The sequence below is a fragment of the Rhamphochromis sp. 'chilingali' genome (genome assembly GCF_963969265.1).
Source record: "Rhamphochromis sp. 'chilingali' genome assembly, chromosome: 21".
Classification (NCBI taxonomy): domain Eukaryota; kingdom Metazoa; phylum Chordata; class Actinopteri; order Cichliformes; family Cichlidae; genus Rhamphochromis; species Rhamphochromis sp. 'chilingali'.
This window is the reverse complement of record NC_137949.1, coordinates 25,643,683-25,662,903: the sequence shown is the minus strand read 5'-3', so window position 1 is coordinate 25,662,903 and position 19,221 is coordinate 25,643,683. Positions and strand designations below refer to the sequence as shown.

The following is a 19,221-nucleotide window of genomic DNA, read 5'->3' as shown; positions in this document are numbered from 1 at the left end:
AGAGAGAAGATGACAGCACTGAGAGGTACATAGTGGAGGAGAACCTCTGTGCATCCTGCACTCTGAGCCTGCAAAGCTTAAGGGATGGTTCAGAGTCACCTGAGGTTTAATCAAAAAGGAAAGTTTTGTTTGATCTTAAAAGTAGAGACAGCATGTGTCTCCAAATCTAAACTGGGAGCTAGTTCCACAGGAGCAGAACCTCGCAATTATACTATACTTTTTACTGATGACTCAGGCTTCATGCTTCCTTGAGTAAGACTGAGTCAGAAAGTATATATATATGTATATATATGTATATATATATATATATATATATATATACATATATACATATATATTTATATATATATAAAATATTCTGTAACTTCTGTCGGTGCTGTGCTTTTTTGGAAACCGAATTTCCCAGAGGAACCCACCCGAGGTTAATAAAGTTTTATCTTATCTTAACTTATCTTATCTTATCTTATCTTAACATTGCAGAGGCCTTATTGACAGTATTTGGCTCTACATATCTGTGTGAGCAGATTTTCTCTCACATGAAGAGTGTCCTCAGGTAGCCATCTGAATGCTGGACACTCTGAGACGTGTGTCTCTGAGTGGGAGACCAGAGATCACATTAACATGTCCATCCCTGTATTAACAAACATGCCATATTGGCCCAGTTTATTTTTCTTATCATTGTTTTGAGGAGACCATAAATAGCATTTACATTTTTTGTTGTACAGTTCATTTGCTGTTATGGAGTTCTTGTTACTGATAAAAAAAAAGTGTATTTTTCGTTTCAAAATAGCTGATCTGCTCTATGCCAACATCTGCAAACAAATATAATTCTATAAAGTTGGTTTAAAAATTGAAATAAGGTCGAGTAGTTACACTATATAAAAAATAAATGCACAATTTAAAAAACAAAATTTATAGGTAGGTATATCGACTTCTCATTAAATTATATGAATTATTATGGCTTTGTCTGCCACAGTGTTTTTCTTTAAACTACTTAGGAGCAGTTTTACTGGCAGTTGGTGATGTCACTGAAAGGCAAGGTTCTGTTGCCATAGTCTGAGTTTATTTTGAAAGCTCACTTACGGAACTCGCTTAAACAGCTTAGAAAAGACAAGCGCACACATTTGAAGAAGTATTTCCTCATTACGGTGACATTTTCCCTTTTAAAAGGTCTCAAAAATTAACATGAAAAAGGAAACGAGAAAAAATACAAATTCAGGAGATAAGAAAGATCCAGGAGATCAAAGTAAGTAAACAAATACATCAAATCTGGGTAAAATCCCTCAAATAACAGAATCTACTTTTCTAAAAATGTTGACAGTCTGTGTATAAAATGAAAGATTTAAATCCTACCCATATGGAAAAGATATATATAAATCTTATAAAGTTTGTATCTGTCTTGTGTAAAACTTGTATGTTTTGGATACTTACTAAAACAATATTTGAAAGTAATGAGAAAGTGGCCACTTTCATGAGTAAATCATATAAGCCTGATATGATTCACTGTATGAAGTAGGCCACATCTTATGCAAGTCTTTTATAAATTTTTACTATTTCTTTTCCTTATGGGTATGTTTGACTGAAAATAGTATAATTACAACACGTCTAATCAAAGAAAGGTTACTGGGGCACTTTGTCTTTTGGTAAAATAATGTGACAAGTTTATTCTTGGACTCAGCAGTAAAAACAGATCAACAAGTGTCATGAAGATCTAAGTCTTAGTAGACCTAGTATGGACTCGTGTTGCTCTGTTTTTTATCAAAAGGATAAACTTGTTATTATAATTTAACGAATACTTCCTAAAATGGCATCAAAATCTTTCCAGTCCTGATGTCGAGCACTCTTTTTCACTACTGTGTTGTTGTTGTTTATAGACTCTAAGAGCAGGATGGCTAAAAGAAAGGCCAGTCCTGAAAAGAAGACCCCCATAAAAAGAAGGAGGGTCACTGAGCAGGCTGCTCCTTCCACCAGCTCAGATACACATCAGGTCAAAGCAGTGAAGCGTAAGGCCCAGCAAGATGGAGCGGGCACAACCAGTCCACCAAAGAAGATTAAACTTGCTGAGCCTACGAGTGGAGACAGGGAGCAAGCGTCTTCCTCCGTGGACGCTGGTAAAGGTAGGCTAATTAGTTGAGTGAGGGGTAGATTAAGTGCACAGCTGGTTGCTCGGTTTAAGATATTAGTGTTTGGGAGATACTTTTCTGTTGTACAGTTCATTTGCTGTTATGGAGTTTTTGTTACTGATAAAAAAAAGTGTATTTTTGTTTCAAAATAGCTGATCTGCTCTATGCCAACATCTGCGAACAAATATAATTCTATAAAGTTGGTCTATATAGTGTGTAACTGTTGATATAGAGCGTTATTAAATTTATTGCTAATGCAATCATATGGCACATTGACTTCTAAGGAAATTTTAGATGGCACTTATCATCAGAAACGTTGCTGACTCCTGGGTTAGACCTTCATATTAATTTTTTTTTTAACTTTTTTAAGAACGCATTTTAACATTGGACTCAAAAATAAATAAATCCCCCCTTAACGAAAAAGACACTTCAAGTGCCAAATTGCTTTATATTTCTTCACTTAAATATACGGCCGCAAGTAGGGCTGACATGGGCCCCAGGTTTGATGTGTTCTGCCGTAAACTGGACAAACCAACATAAGGATGGAAGCCACTGTGGGACTTTTTCAGTAAGTTGAGCATGTGTTTTATAAGTTAATCAGTAAATTAACACCAACAGCTAGTTAACCCATAGCTATTCACACAACAACGGGGTATTGGGTAACTGATGTTTTTATTTTAGAAAACAAAGTACACATGAATTAATGTACTTTAATAGAAAATGGAAAGGTGATACAACCTCAAAAACGTGGTTGCCTCTAGATTTAAAAAGAGAAATAAGGTCGAGTAGTTACACTATATAAAGAATAAATGCACAATTTAAAAAACAAAATTTATAGGTAGGTATATCGACTTCTCATTAAATTATATGAATTATTATGGCTTTGTCTGCCACAGTGTTTTTCTTTAAACTACTTAGGAAAACTTTTACTGGCAGTTGGTGATGTCACTGAAAGTCAAGGTTCTGTTGCCATAGTCTGAGTTTACTTTGAAAGCTCACTTACGGAACTCGCTTAAACAGCTTAGAAAAGACAAGCGCACACATTTGAAGAAGTATTTCCTCATTACGGTGACATTTTCCCTTTTAAAAGGTCTCAAAAATTAACATGAAAAAGGAAACGAGAAAAAATACAAATTCAGGAGATAAGAAAGATCCAGGAGATCAAAGTAAGTAAACAAATACATCAAATCTGGGTAAAATCCCTCAAATAACAGAATCTACTTTTCTAAAAATGTTGACAGTCTGTGTATAAAATGAAAGATTTGAATCCTACCCATATGGAAAAGATATATATAAATCTTATAAAGTTTGTATCTGTCTTGTGTAAAACTTGTATGTTTTGGATACTTACTAAAACAATATTTGAAAGTAATGAGAAAGTGGCCACTTTCATGAGTAAATCATATAAGCCTGATATGATTCACTGTATGAAGTAGGCCACATCTTATGCAAGTCTTTTATAAATTTTTACTATTTCTTTTCCTTATGGGTATGTTTGACTGAAAATAGCATAATTACAACACGTCTAATCAAAGAAAGGTTACTGGGGCACTTTGTCTTTTGGTAAAATAATGTGACAAGTTTATTCTTGGACTCAGCAGTAAAACAGATCAACAAGTGTCATGAAGATCTAAGTCTTAGTAGACCTAGTATGGACTCGTGTTGCTCTGTTTTTTATCAAAAGGATAAACTTGTTATTATAATTTAACGAATACTTCCTAAAATGGCATCAAAATCTTTCCAGTCCTGATGTCGAGCACTCTTTTTCACTACTGTGTTGTTGTTGTTTATAGACTCTAAGAGTAGGATGGCTAAAAGAAAGGCCAGTCCTGAAAAGAAGACCCCCATAAAAAGAAGGAGGGTCACTGAGCAGGCTGCTCCTTCCACCAGCTCAGATACACATCAGGTCAAAGCAGTGAAGCGTAAGGCCCAGCAAGATGGAGCGGGCACAACCAGTCCACCAAAGAAGATTAAACTTGCTGAGCCTACGAGTGGAGACAGGGAGCAAGCATCTTCCTCCGTGGACGCTGGTAAAGGTAGGCTAATTAGTTGAGTGAGGGGTAGATTAAGTGCACAGCTGGTTGCTCGGTTTAAGATATTAGTGTTTGGGAGATATTTGTGTGTCTGATCTAATACGCTGATGTGCTTTTGGTGTTTTCCACATCTACAGACTGCAGTCAAAACACAAAGGGGTGCACAAAAAATGGCAGAAGCAAGTCTGCGGGAGAAAGCAAAGAGTCACCCAAAAAAAAGAAAAAGGACAAAACCAAAAACGTTGTCCAAAATTCAGCAGCCGACCAGCAACGTAAGTAGCAAACAGCTTGGCTTTTATACTCAGGTGAAGAGCAACATTTAGGGTACAGCAGAGAGTAATTTGTGTCACAGCTGTAGTAAAACAACATTTGTGTCTTTTCAGGGGAATACCAAGCCAGATATGTGCAGGAGCACCATCTAGGAAATGGCGGCTTTGGAGCAGTGTTTGCTGGCTACAGGATAACAGATCATTTCCCAGTAAGTGTTCAGATGGTGGGAGTAAGACAGGCAGCAACGCAGATAACGGACAATATTATCAGCTGAGCATTAAAGGTGCTGTTTTACACCTTTAATGAAGTCATACTGAGGAAATGCTCACCAATGCTCTGTGTCTTTTAGGTAGCTATCAAACACATTCCCAAGGACAAAATCCCCATCCAAGTGACGGTAAGTGTGCAACACTTGAACTGTTTTTACATTCCTGGACTGAGTGCAGCGTTCACCTGTGAAACGTCTGTTCCTCATCATCCACTTTGTTGTAATATATCAGGATGAAAACGGGAAGGAAGTCTCAGTAGAACTGGCCATTTTGCTGAAGCTTGCAGCTGAAGCAGATGGATCAGTGGGAACGTCGGCTCCTGTGTCTCTGTTGGACTGGTTTGACTTTGGCACAGAGCTGATCCTGGTGCAGGAGAGACCTGTCCCCGCTGTGGACCTGTTTGAATACATAAGAGAAAATGGAGGATGTTTACCAGAAGAAAAGGCCAAGGTAAGTTGACTGGAAGAGCCTTAGACTGTACAGCATTCAATCAAAACACAGAGTATCAGAGAAGCATCAACCTGTTGACTCATTACTGTCTTTTTCATCTTTTCCAGGTCATTCTGAAGCAACTGGTTGATGCAGCAAAGGACCTGGAGGAGAAACACATCTTTCACCGGGACATCAAGAGTGACAACATTCTGATTGAGACCGGCTCAGACGTGCCTCGAGTTCGTATCATTGACTTTGGACTGAGCTGCTTTGCTACGGAGAGATCGCGGTTCCGCTTCTTCTATGGTAACATATTCAGCTCCTGCTCTTCACAGATGTAGCAATTTGTGCCTTTTGTTTTAGAAGAAATTGTAATTGTGTCTGTTTATTAGGTACACCTATCCACAGCCCTCCTGAATGTTACTGGGGCAAAAAATACAGGCCTGGACCCACCACGGTGTGGCAAATGGGAGTGGTGCTGTACGAAGCGCTTCATGTGGGGGACTTTAATATCATGATGTTCATTGAAAACGAACTGAAATTCAACGAGCATCTGTCCCCACGTAAGAAAACATCACACTTCAAGATTCACTGATGGCTTGGATCACTGGAACTATCATCTTCATCTTTTCTCTCCTTTCTTTCTTTCTTTCTTTCTTTCTTTCTTTCCAGACTGCCGGAATTTCTTGGACGCGTGTTTAACCGATGTCCCGGAGAAGCGCCCAACGCTGGGGGACCTCCAGCGTCACCCCTGGCTCAGATAAGCCCATCTCTCATACACACACACACACACACACATTTCATATCTTATCATATGAGTGTGATAAATGACCTAACTTTCTTTTTTGTCTTTATTTCATTTTTTTTGTTGTTTTTTTAACAGGAAAAGGTTTTTTGGGTTTTTTTGGCCGATTCTAAATTTTGCTATCCTGAAATTCCTGTAACCCCCCCCAGCCATCCCAGGAAAGGGGATCTCTCTTTGAATTGGCTTTCCCGAGGTTTCTTCCCATCATTCTGGCCCCCCGGGGAGTTTTTCCTTGTCTTCATAGAGAGCTTGGGCTGGGTCAGGAGCTTCATCAAAATTGGCCTTATTTGATTTGGTTAATGTAATAAAATATGTTGATGTAATCAAAATTAGTAAAAATCAAAAGATTTAACTTAAACTTCCATTAAAACTTGTTTAACTCAACTTTGCTGAGAATACTCTTTCATTACTAGGGCTAGGCCATATTATACCATCCATCCGCTTCCGCTTATCCTTTTCAGGGTCGCTGGAGCCTATCCCAGCTGTCATAGGGCAAAAGGCGGGGTACACCCTGGACAGGTCGCCAGTCTGTCGCAGGGCTAACACATAGGGACAGACAACCATTCACATTCACACCTAGTGGCAATTTGGATTATCCAATTAACCTATCCCCACAAGCTGCATATCTTTGGACGGTGGGAGGAAGCCGGAGTACCCGGAGAGAACCCACGCAAACACGGGGAGAACATGCAAACTCCACAGAGAAAGACCCCGGCCTGATGGTGGAATTGAACTCAGGACCTTCTTGCTGTGCGGCAACAGTGCTAACCACCGTGCCACCGTGCTGCCATATTATACCGTTCACGGTAATACCGGTATAATGTTAGGCAACGATAGGAAAATGAAATATCGCGATAGAATATGAGTAAAACGCGCATGTGCAGTGCCTTTGTTTTCATACGCACATGGCTGATTGTTGAGTGAAACAGATGAACCATTAGTTTGTAAAAATGGTGCAACTTCAGTGATGTGGAACTGGTTTGGTGTTTGTCCGTCAGATACACGACAAAGCACATTTTTTTGCAGAACATGCAAGCAGCCGTCGTTATTGTCGTATTTGTCGGACTAAAATGCTCTTAAATCTGGGAGTAATCTGGGTCCTAAACTCCGTAAACTTCAGGTCAAATGAACACTGCAGCATCACTGAGAGTTAAAAACTGTCTAAATTCTTTCGTCTTTAATAAAACGATCAGCATTGCTGCTTTACCAGGTGTAACTATGAAGTTTAACTTCCAGGCATCCATGAAAACAAAATTTATTACACTTAACGGAGTTAGAAGTTAGCAGGAAGCTAGCGGAAGTTAGCTCGCTAGTTTCGCTAGTTACCTAAGCATGATATTGCATGTTCTGACTGAGAGATTTCTGAAAAAATTCAAACGTACAGCTCTGCTATCACTTCCAACATAAATGAAGACAGGAAACTAAACAGCAGTGACGTTTGTAGGCTTACTGAAGTTAGGCTAGCTGGTATATAATGATGTGCTACATGATCGCTAGCGGCACAGCTACGTTAGCATAACATAAACAGTGAAGGTGGAGGACGGTGTGTTCACACCGAATGCGATGGACGCGAACAAAAACGCCACAAACGCCCCTAATTTGATGCGTGCACATTCGCGCCTCAACGCGTGTCCAAGAAAAATCCATCGCGTGTGAAATATCATATTTTGACGTGCGTGAACCAGAAATGTGGGAGGAAGTTGTGCCAGACGGTATCTTTGCAAGATGGCAGCTGTCGAGCTAGCGCTTGAAGAGAGAGTCTCCCTCTGCTCTGGAGAGCAGAGCAGCGGCGTAAAAGACGTCCTCGCTGTACCTGGGTCCATCAGGTCCTCCAGAGGCGTGAGCAGTTTGGTGAGTTTCACCATTTGCTCCAGGAGCTGCGCCTGGATGACGGCCGATTCCAGCGATATCACTGTCTTTCACTCGGCCAGTTTGAGGACCTGCTTTCCCGCGTCGGTCCCAGAATCGCCCGCCTAGACACCATTTGCAGGCGCTCAATCCCACCTGCAGAGCGCCTGTCCGTCTGCCTGAGGTTAGTAAAAGTATTTAATACGGTAGTCCTTTATTGATACCTGTGCTAATATATGCTAAACCATCCATTCATATACTGCTAACATGGATGTGCTATGCTAACAGTGAATGCTCTCGGTGTTTACTGATAGCAAACTGTGGTACAGAGACGACTGTTTATAATATTTCTAGTCATACTCAAGGTCTCATCAAGTCCCGATTTAATTCGATTTATGCTGTTATCAGTGTTTGCAATGATATGGCTTTGGTGTCATATCAGTGTATGCGCTCGGTGTTTGCTGATATCAAACTGTAGCATTAGGACCAATGAGTTAACCTTTGTAGTGATACTCATTCCTTTTTATTTAGAACTGGTTTAATTCTGGGATAGTTGAATATTTGTATATAATCACCGCAGACTGTTTTAGATTATATCTAATATATATCATGTAATTATCCTTATAATTGCAAAATATTTTATGTAAGATTTATGTTTTGTAATTTGGAATTTTGGAATTTTAATAATGTATTTTGTAACTGCAGTACACATAATACTCATTTAAATTGGTGTGTCCACGGTGAGCCAGATCATCCCCCAGGTAGCGACAGTCATCTGGGACTGTCTAGTGGACGATTTCCTGGCTGTGCCTTCACCTGGAGACTGGCGGTCCATCACAGAGGGATTCCAGGAGCGCTGGAACTTCCCTCTGTGCTGTGGAGCTGTGGATGGGAAGCACGCCCAAAGGAACCCCATATATCATATAGGAGACACACACATTGATATACACTAAATATTTATTCCATTTCTTTTTTTGTGGTACCCAAATTTATACACCTGCTTGATTTTGTTTAAACAATTATTGCACACTTTCTGTAAATCCAGTGAACTTCTTTTCACTTCTCAAATATCACTGTGTGTGTCTCCTGTATGATATTTAACTGACATTTTTTATTGTAACAACGATTTATACAGGAAAATGATGGCTATTAACAATGTTGCCCAAACTTTTGCATCCCACTGTATTAGTATATTTTGTCATTAGTATAATATGAAATAAATTCTACATGTGTAAGTCGTGTGCCAACATTTGCTGTGTAGTAGAACTGAGACATTAGTCATTGAAAAAATTTATTTGAAATAATATTAAAATTCTCAAACAGAAAAACATTAAACATAAATATATAAAATATAAGAATTTACAGAGAGACAGGAATAAAAAGGACCCAGCTGCTCTCCAGAGCAGGAACAAGGCTGAGGAGGAAATGCTCTATTGGAGACTGGTGTGGCCTCTTCAGGGACTCCAGGATGGCCAGCTCCACCACCGATGGACCGTCCTGGGACCCGTCCCTCATCTGCCTCGGAGCTGTCCTCCTCTGTGGGCCTGTAAAACAGCACAAAACACAAAGAAATGAGAAGACTGCTACTAGATTTTAATTTCAACATCGAAAAAAACAAACAGGATATAATCAGATTGGTTGTAGACATTTAGTAAAGGTGATCACAAGGCAATCCCACAGAGTAAAAAGCTATCAGTGCTTGCTGTATATCTGATGCTACAATTACATACCTGTGGTGCAGGAGCTCAGGGACTGGGGAGCCAGGAGAAGCAACAGGGGATGCTCTGCTGCAGAATCAGTTGGTTCTATCAATACAGTATTAAATGTTAACAGGTTGAATATAATAATCATAGAGTATGTACAGTGGTCCCTCTTTTATTGCAGCAGGGGTTCTCAGAATAACTAGCCCCTCGCCACGCACTTTATACACTTTTTTCCCCACAGACATGAACATTGGTCACAGTTCTCACAATTGATTCTCAAAGTGCAAACCTTTGTAGATTGCAAAACGTAAAAGTATTATTATGCCGCGGTTTGTCTTCATCTGCCCGCCACTTTCGTGCGCCTTTTTCCCTCGCGGTGCAGGTGTGTATTTCCGAATGAGGGTCATAGTTATGGGTGTTTTTGTGCTGTTTTTTCTATTGGACATGATGGTTATCAAAACCAAACGTGATAAATTTGGCAAGTGCAGGAGACACGACACGGAGCAGATTTGTCAATCAGGCTGCAGAATGCAATGCTGTACTGTGCAATAAAAAATCAGCGAAAAAGCGAAGCAGTGACGGATGAACAGCGGGACCACTGTGTGCTGTTTATTAATAAACAATAAAATATATTCATAAATGACAACATGCATAAAAGCAGAACGGTATTTGTACGTCAGTGGGAAAATAGCGGTGGCTTGCTAGCTTTTGTGCGGTTTCCCCGGGTCAGTAAAAACTTTCAAAAGAGAAATGAATGAACTTACCAGGTTGCCCGATCTCTTCACATATCTTCCTCCAAGCTCGGTCCTTTTTATTCCTGTCTCGGTACAGAAAGCAGCTGGTGTCGTACAGCTCCAGGTTGTTTGCTATGGCATTGATTAGCCTTCCCTCCATTGAAGAATGAAGGGCTTTGGCTGGATCTGCCCCTTTGACCTAGGTCACAGCCACGTCACCAGGCTCCTGATTGGTTGTCGCGGCGCAATTTGACGCTGGAGTTCAGATTTTTCCAACTCGAGTGGTAGACACGAAACGTGCACAAAATGCAACACAAAAACTCACGCGCGTGGTTTTATTCGCGAGTCAAACGCTCCAAACGCGCTAGACTGACGCGCGTTTCAGGCGTTTTGGCGACGCAAATCCGCTTCCGAATTTTCACGGGAGCCGCAATCGCATGTCATCGCGCTTTTCCATTGACTTTACATGTAAACCTGACGCTCTATTCGCGTCCATCGCGTTCGGTGTGAGCACACCGTAACACCTTTCCACTTATAAAAGTTAACGTTAAGGTTCCTGATAGTTAGAGACAAATGCAATCGCATGGCAGGATGCTGTAAACGGACCAAACTTCAGTCAGGAGAACAACTGAGATAATCCATCCACAATACAAGGTTAGTCATTAATATACTGCAACAACATGGGAATAGAGCAGCTGCCAGAGAATTCAACATTAATGAATCAATGGTACAGAAGTGGAGGAAGCAAGAAGAATGAGTTTAATAAAGTTTGATTTATCTGACTGCTTTGTTTCGCTTAATGTGCCTTATAATCCCGTGCACCTTATGGTCCGAAAAATACGTACTGCACACTGCAGTTTAATGTTGCAAAGCACCTCTTTTTAACTTCAGTGGATATTATACATGGTTATGCTCAGGATATGTCAGCCCATTTCTACTGGAAATGCCTTTTGGTTAAACTTTCAGCAAGGAATTTGCATTTGCACTGTTACATTTTTATAAAGCTTTAATGTACATAAAAACCAGCTTCTTATTTAAGTGAAAATAAATGGAAGGTTGTCTTTTTTCGCTAGTAATGTTGTGGAGTTGTATTTTGTCTCGTATCAATTATATCGTCAGTTATATCGTTATCGCAAATTTTCAAATATATATCGTGATAAATATTTTTGGCTATATCGCCCTGCTCCTTCCTCACACTCTAGGTAAGGAACGAGTTGCTGACCCAAGTTGAGGAGTTTAATCTTTTCAGCATCTTGAATGGACAGTGGAGCAGGAGATTGGCGTGTGGACTGTTGTGGTGACAAGAGAGCAGTTCCTATCCTCACCTATGGCCACAAGCTTTGGGTAGTGACCAAAAGAATGAGATCATCAATACGAGAGGCGTGGAAGAGTTTCCTCTGAAGGGAATCTAGGTCTTGCTTGGAAATGGGGTGAGGAGCTGGTAAGGAGAAGTTCTGGAAATGTCTTACTGGAATGTCGCCTGATGACAGAACAAGACAGACAGAAGAGATCCTGGCTAGCTTAGGAATGCCTTGGTGTCCATCTAGATGCACTCTGCTTAGACTACTGCCCATGCTCCACAGACCCAGATTAGAAGCAAACGATGGATGGATGGATGGATGAAAGTTTGAAGTACTGACATGGTTGTAGAGCACTACGTGATCCATTTTTTTGTTTAGAAAATTTCTATGTAGATATAGCACATGTATTAGACTTTCTTTGATTTGTGTCTAGGCTGTGGTTAAGTTATGTATTAGCTGCTCCTGTGAGAATGAATGTGATGAATGTGTATTGCTTTACTGATGTAATTGCTGGTAATCGAGTATTGTTAAAATATTAATTGATACACTGCTAACGGTGGCTACTGTTACGATACGGTAGCTAATGGGGATCTAAATAAACAAAACAACAGAGCTCTTTGGGCTCTAAACACCATTTAAATATTGTCATTGTGTGCCTCTGCAGATCATTACTCCATCCTCCTTCACCATTATAATGCTGGGAACAGTACCACAGTATACAAACCCTATTATGATTATAGTCCCAGTAAGCCTTTCAGTCACAGTGTCACTGCCTCCACCAACTATCATCTTTCAAAATCTCTCTGGCCAGTTCTTCTCCCATACTGTCATATTCATCTGAATTTTCTCTTATATTATTACACTTGTATATCTGCCTCCTAACTTTGTTATCATTCCTGGGCTCGCACACCAATGTCTGCTTACACTGTCACAGTTTTATCTTTCCTTCCGTATACTGTCACAGTTGTGGTGTGTCTGTCTACCTCTGTTGTTACTTGTAGTTTGTCTCCCAGCATGGCTGTTGTGGTAACAGTGTTTATTCTGCCAGTCAAAGATGAGGCAGAGGCAGCATCGCTCATCCAAGTGCTGTGGAGAGAAGCTGTGGTGAGGAGAGAGAGAGAGGGGGAGAGTGAGAAAGTGGGGGAGAGAGACAGCAATCAAATTTTAGACTGTAAAAAGTCCCAGGCGGTTTATACACTTGTATGTCTGAGATAAGCTCAGGTCTTGACTGCTGTTATGCAGAATTTCCATACAGTTGGTATACCTGTGTCGTGATGCAGGCAAAGCTCGAGTGGTTTCTCATCCAACAAAAATGGCACAAAGCACATGGCTCGAGCAGACAACAACCTCTTCACAGAGCCTCTTCACCTGCACGTTTTTCCTCTTTGCAATTACTTCTATAGAATATTTGAAAAACTGTATATTTGGACACTAAAGCTCAGATTTTCTTTTTCTTACACTGGGGTGCAGTAGAAGGGCTGATATGTTCTAGAGGAAAAGGCTATTTTATATCAACAGAGCAGTGCAATGTAAATTTCTTGAGAAGCTGTTTAAAATAAAGATGTGATTTTGGCAAATGCAGAAAATTAAAGATGTGAGAAATTACTTCTATCATTGATCCAGAAAAGCATAAGAATGCAGTGGTGCAATAAAGCAGTCCTGTTCACTGATTTGCCATATTGCTCACAAGGACCCAGTACAGACAGATATATTGAAGAGATACAGCAAGCAGCAAACATGATATAAATGCTACATTTTTGTATGTGTAGAAATGTACACCTTTAGAATGCATGATAGGACTACCTGAAATTACACAGCTTTCAACTGTTGTGCTAAATCTAGACAATTTTAACATCCAAAGTTGTAAGTAAACAGTTGACTCTGCGAATGACTCATGACCTTAAATGGGTGACTAAGTGGAGCAGGAAGTTTAAGCATTGCTGTAGTGAAAGCTACCTCATAGCTTCCAGATACTTTATGGCTGCAGAGACCATGGACACTCTGTACTGTAGCACTCGTCTGGTACTTTTCTGTATGCTTCATGCTATTTATGTTAGCTTAGCAATCAAAAGACTTTTTTAAACATACATTTAACATACAGTAGATTCCCCCTCTTTACCTGCAAAAGTAGCAAGACTTACATGTATTTTTAATTTGGATGGGTCGTAGTAGGCCTACTGCCATTTGGGAGATGAAGGACAAGACGTTTATCACTGTAAATGAAAAACTTAGCTAGTGCTAATAAGCTAATACTAGGCCTCAGTCACACAGGTCTAGTATTAGGCCTGTGTTTATTTAGGTTTATTTAGAAATAATACACAGCTCCTAACATGTTGGCAATCACTTCCTGCCATTCACTTCATTCTTACTTTGTAGTGGCAGCCCTAAACCTGAGGCATTCAACCCATCACATCAAACTGAATTGTCGTTACTGAAAAAGATGTCACTCGTTTAAGAATGCAGCAAAACAACACATAATCAGGGTAGCACAGTGGTAGCATTAGCATTGTCACGTCACAGCAACGAAGTCCGAGGTTTGAATCCACCTGCCGGCTGCAGTATTTCTGTGTGGAGTTTACAACTTGTCTCTGTGTACTCTGCACTGTATGCACTGATGATTCTGCAGTTGTCTGTTTGTATATGTTAGCCATACAATAGACTGGCGACCTGTCCAGGATGTACCTCGCCTCTTACCCTGCGACAACTAGGATAGGCTTCAGCCACACAAGGTCCCTGAATTGAATAAGTGGGAAAAAAATGAATGGATAGATGGATGGATAGAGTGAATGATCACTCGCTGCAATTATGATGTGATTTTTGTTTCTGTAGAAGAATTTGGGATGGATTACTTGCCAAAGCATTTCAAATACTCTGCATTGAACTTCAACCCGGATCTTAATAGTTTCCTCTTGAGTTCAGGAATTGAGATAATTAGGAATTATGAATGCGAATAGGAAGTCGTTTTGTGTCTGAAACTAAGCACAGTTTAGCATAGTAATGTCACATCATAAAACTGTGATTTTAACAGCCTATTTTTGTCATGTCACCTGCTACAGGCACACCTGTTGTGTCAGTGTAGATATGAGGTATTGAAGAAATGTCTTTGTTCATTGGAAGCTGCTTTGTTACTGCTATAGTTGGAAATGATACAGCTGCGGTTATCATTGTGAGAGGTTCTTGTGTTTGCCACGTGTTCATTTGTCTTTGTGCGAAGCTGTTAATCTCTAAGTTCATCATAAGAATTATTTTCAGCTCGTCAAATTCTCTGCTGACGTTAAAACTTTTAATAACCAATTCCATACATGGTGAAACTTTTCACTTGAGCACCTGCATTATTCTTAAGATATAATCCCTTAATTAATTAAGACTTTGCCAAGTTACAATGTTGCTGTCATTTCATTGTGGATTTTCAGTTAATCTGTTTTCAGATTGACGTATTAAATTCCTTCTTGCCCTGTTTGTCATCTCTTGAGGTTGCTAGTATGCAATATTCATCATTTAGACATGAGATGATGAGATGAATTCATGAATTCAAAGTTGAGTTACTGACACTTTCACAGGACTGACAAGAACTAGTCCTGTGGTGTCGGTGGTGGTAATACTGGAGTAATGGTATTTTAAATCATTTTCAAAGCTTCCCTTCCGGCACACTGAGGGCAGCCTCTATGTCTGTATTCATCCACTGTCTCTTTGATCAATTCGGGGCTCAGAGAAATCCACCACCAATTACTGTAAAACTAACCTGTCACAAATTGCTTCTGTTATTAGCATATCAAGACCGTTATGATTACAGTGCAAGACTACAGCACAGAGAATTGAATCCTAAATATATTCTCATCTTCCCCACGTAAAGAAGTAATTCCACGTGTCTTTGCTTTTCCTTCTTTCTACTGACAGTTTAATAGTGTGATACAATGGTTTGGGAAAATGTGGGTAATCTGATAGTAATTGGGGAAAAAAAAATAGGTCGGGGGTATATTTTGAACACATTCTTCTGCTTATTAGAATGTGACAATCTTTGCCTTGAAAACCTAAAAAGATACAGAAACAAAATAAAAAAGAGGTTGCATTCATGTTTTTTTCAAAAAGTGACTTTATCCTTTTTATTTTTCACCTTCCTGTAATCTGATTTTACAATGCAACCTTGTTTATTATCCTTGCAGATAAATCTTAATAAGCATGGTTCTGTGGTATCAACACTGTTTAAAGTCAAAGGCCTGCACAAATAACCTCTTTATTAATAATGCTTGACAGCGTAGTCGGAAGCTAAAGGCTCATTACACCGCACTAACTAGTCCCTAGTAGCAGAGACGCATGGCTGCTGCTGGTCTCTAATAAAGAAGAGACTAATTGGCTAATTACATTCAAAGACAAAGCTCGTGAGTACCTCGCTCGTGGACCTCATTTCAAAGGGCCGGTATTTAAACTGCGTGGTGTAAAACTGAGGTCACTCTTTAGGAAACTAGCTGTATAATGAACACCCGACCACACATTGCAATGCACTTGTAACGTATGCACATATTCATAGACTTGCACAGACTCTCACACGCAAATATACACCAAGTGTTGGCGGGAAAATAGGGAGCAGTGACTTAACATCGTGCAGCTCATTAAGGAAACTGACTTCATTAACATGCTTTGTATTTAACCTCATTGTAGGCTGAATATAGAAATGGAGAACTGCTTTGAAAATGTTGCTCTGTGTGATGTGAGAGAACACAGAAGTGGCATAACATGTCTCTTTGTTCTGCAGCTTCTTGGAAGTTATCAGGTTGACAACCCATACCTGGGAAATTTTACACTTTGCTCCAACTTTTGAAAGGGGTCCCAGCAGTGAGCTAAATAAAGGAGAAATGGGAAAGCTGCTGGATGAAGATGAAGAGCTGGATACAAAGAAAGGGGTAGAGAGCGGGGAAAGAGTATAGCTGACCTGACAGGAAGTCTTTGACAGGGACCCACATGGCAGGTAGCAGAGGTGCAGGACTCTGACACTGAAACTAAGCGCAGAGTCATCCATCACTGTGGCAACTCTGCCTGTCAGTACAGCAAGCTGGGGGATGCGGAGGCTGTGCCGGGGCAGATGGAAAGGGAGAATGAGGCCTGGAGTCCTCCACCAGAGGCAGGACAGCAGCCAGGATGTACATTAACCCACACACACACACACACACACACACACACACACACACACACACACACACACACACACACACACACACACACACAGCCTGGACAAGCACACACAATTTAAGATAGGGGCTAAAGCGTACTTTGACCAACGGCCTTCCCTGTCCCTTTGTCCACTCTGCAGACCAGCTGTCTGGAGGAAGTAGATACAAGCCATCCATCATCACACTCCTCCTGTCTCTGAGACCTCTAGCCAGGCTGCCGGAACAGTGCAAATGTGTGTGTTTAAGCATGTGTGTGTGTGCATTTCGTGATAGCTATGTGTTATTTTTTTGCAGCTATGCGCTCTACATGTTTTCCATGATCAGCTGCTGCTATGTGGTGACAAAAAAGAAGGTCGAGAACAAGAATCCATTTAACCTTATCTACTTGTTTTGTTAGCAGGTGCTAACAAGTATTGGAGTGCATGAGAACATTTATATAAGCACTGTTTACTTCTCAAGTGTTCACGGGGAGGGGAATGATTAGCATTTCCTCTGACATGATTGAGTTTCATGTAGCTGTATGTGTGCTTTTGTTTTGTGTATCACCGTGCTGCAAAAATCTCTCACAACACAATCAAGCAATGCTTCAAGCCAATCAATGACAATCAGAGTTATTCAGATGTGGCCTGAGCTGTGAGCTCTTCTGGTCTTAATTTTAAAATCACACCAAATTCACAATTACAGCTGATTACCATCATCACCGGCTTGTTATCAGAGGATTACAGGAACGCAAACAAACTGTTAGTGGTCAGATTAACAAGTATGAGCAAACAAGCAGGCTGCCATTATGATATTATACTCAATTTAAAAATGGTTTGTCTGTGATAAAAAGCTGCTCTGGACAAGTTCAGTCCCTCGGGAACAGCTACAGTAGGGTTGAATTATGAGATTGTCTACCGTCGTTTGATGTTGCACAACCAGACTGTTTCCGGGCTATACGGGCTACAGCCAGCTTGATATCACTGCGCATAGAGCACATTGTATCGATAATTACATTTCTTTTATGTGCTAGAACGACAACAACACAGCACACAAAACACAATTTTAATTTCCCCACAATTATTCCTCTGCCAGATCTGTTTCACTGTGTCATTTTTGTGGGAGCAGACCACTTCATTTCATTTAGATACTGTAAGTCATGGTGCTTAGATTCAGTGGAAGATTAAAATGTAACTCAGTTAAGAGTCTCTAAGGGAAAAGGCAATTGTCAGAGTATCTTGTATCTAGTTAAATTCCACGAGAGGCAGATGTAGTACAAACTACGATATTGATATTGCTTTATATTAGACCAACAGTCACATAATCCTCCGCAATAATGACTGATACTCAAGGCGCTGCAGTCGAGGAGCTCTTCTGCGGTGAAGTCTCTATAGACACTGAGACCAGATTAAACCCCAACTCATAACAACAGAGGCGAAATCACGTCAGTGGACACGAGACACAAAAGAACATGGCACAGTGTGAAAAGAGATGATTTACTTCTGTGATTTGCTTTTCAACACATAATTTAGTTCTTTTTTGTACTGATTTGATTGCTGTATGTGAAGTGGGAGCGCTATAGACTAAAGGTCAGGTCTTTTGAAAAGTAAAGGTTAAATCTTTCCAATGACAAAAAAATGTCCCTTAAAGCACTCTGAATAAAGTCTGGACAGTCAGAATCCGTTGCTCAGCAGACTATCATCTGAAAGTGGAGGGAATCTTTAACTGCAGGCATTTATTGCTTGTATCAGAATACTGGGAGATGGATAGATTATTCAGGACCTTCAGTCAAAAAGAACGGGAAGGGTGGCGCTTGTCTGATCGATCCACCTCATCAATATTGAATTTGCTGCACAAGTAGACTACACAAGGCAGGGGCTGGAGGGGAAAGGAAAGCTGAAAAAGTACATGAGGGGAAAAGGGAAAAAAAGACTACATTTCCAGAAGTGGAATGTACTGAAGAGGTGGATTGTGAAGTTTAACAAGACACAAAGGGATCTGAGTTACTAATGCAACCCTGGGGAGAGCTACGGAGTATTATCTATAACAGAGATCGACTAAAGGTAAACTAAATCACTAGCTATGGCTTCTTTATAAAAATGCACTTAAACTGTCTCCAGCTCCAGCAGTAATGTGATTGTAGCCTTCAGACAACATAATAATGGTGCCTTTAAAACACTCTAAAATGTTTGTGTGTAACACAAGTAGTAATCAACACTTGAGGCTCCCCTGTATGTAAGTGTTCATAGTGGTCACTAGAGCCTGTACTACTCCCTGTAGCTGGAACCGGAGTGCTTAGACATGTGCAACGAGACTCACCACCCTCATTTGCATGTTTAAAAATGCAAAACTTCACATTTCTATAGGTTACAACACTTAGGAGATTTATCTAATTGGCCCAGATCGCGCATGTGTGTGTGTGTGTGAGAAAGAGAGAGAGCATGTGAGTACTTCTACAAAATAGAGCAGCAGAGACCACTCACATCTGTGGTTGCCAGTCCATTAAAGCTCTTAAAAAATCAACTCAACAGGCATCACCGTGGCCGGCTCCATTGC

General features: G+C 40.4%; 1 protein-coding gene across 1 annotated transcript; it reads left to right on the top strand.

Moving 5' to 3' along the window:
- Positions 1-2,057: 2,057 nt before the first annotated feature.
- LOC308389963 (serine/threonine-protein kinase pim-2-like) lies at positions 2,058-5,906 on the top strand. Its single transcript, XM_080871587.1, has 9 exons — positions 2,058-2,117; positions 3,917-4,159; positions 4,294-4,428; positions 4,540-4,634; positions 4,776-4,823; positions 4,927-5,145; positions 5,253-5,433; positions 5,520-5,690; positions 5,800-5,906. The coding sequence occupies exons 2-9, from the start codon at positions 3,931-3,933 to the stop codon at positions 5,889-5,891; spliced, it is 1,170 nt and encodes a 389-aa protein (XP_080727713.1). The 5' UTR covers positions 2,058-2,117; positions 3,917-3,930; the 3' UTR covers positions 5,892-5,906.
- The last annotated feature ends 13,315 nt before the right edge of the window (positions 5,907-19,221 follow it).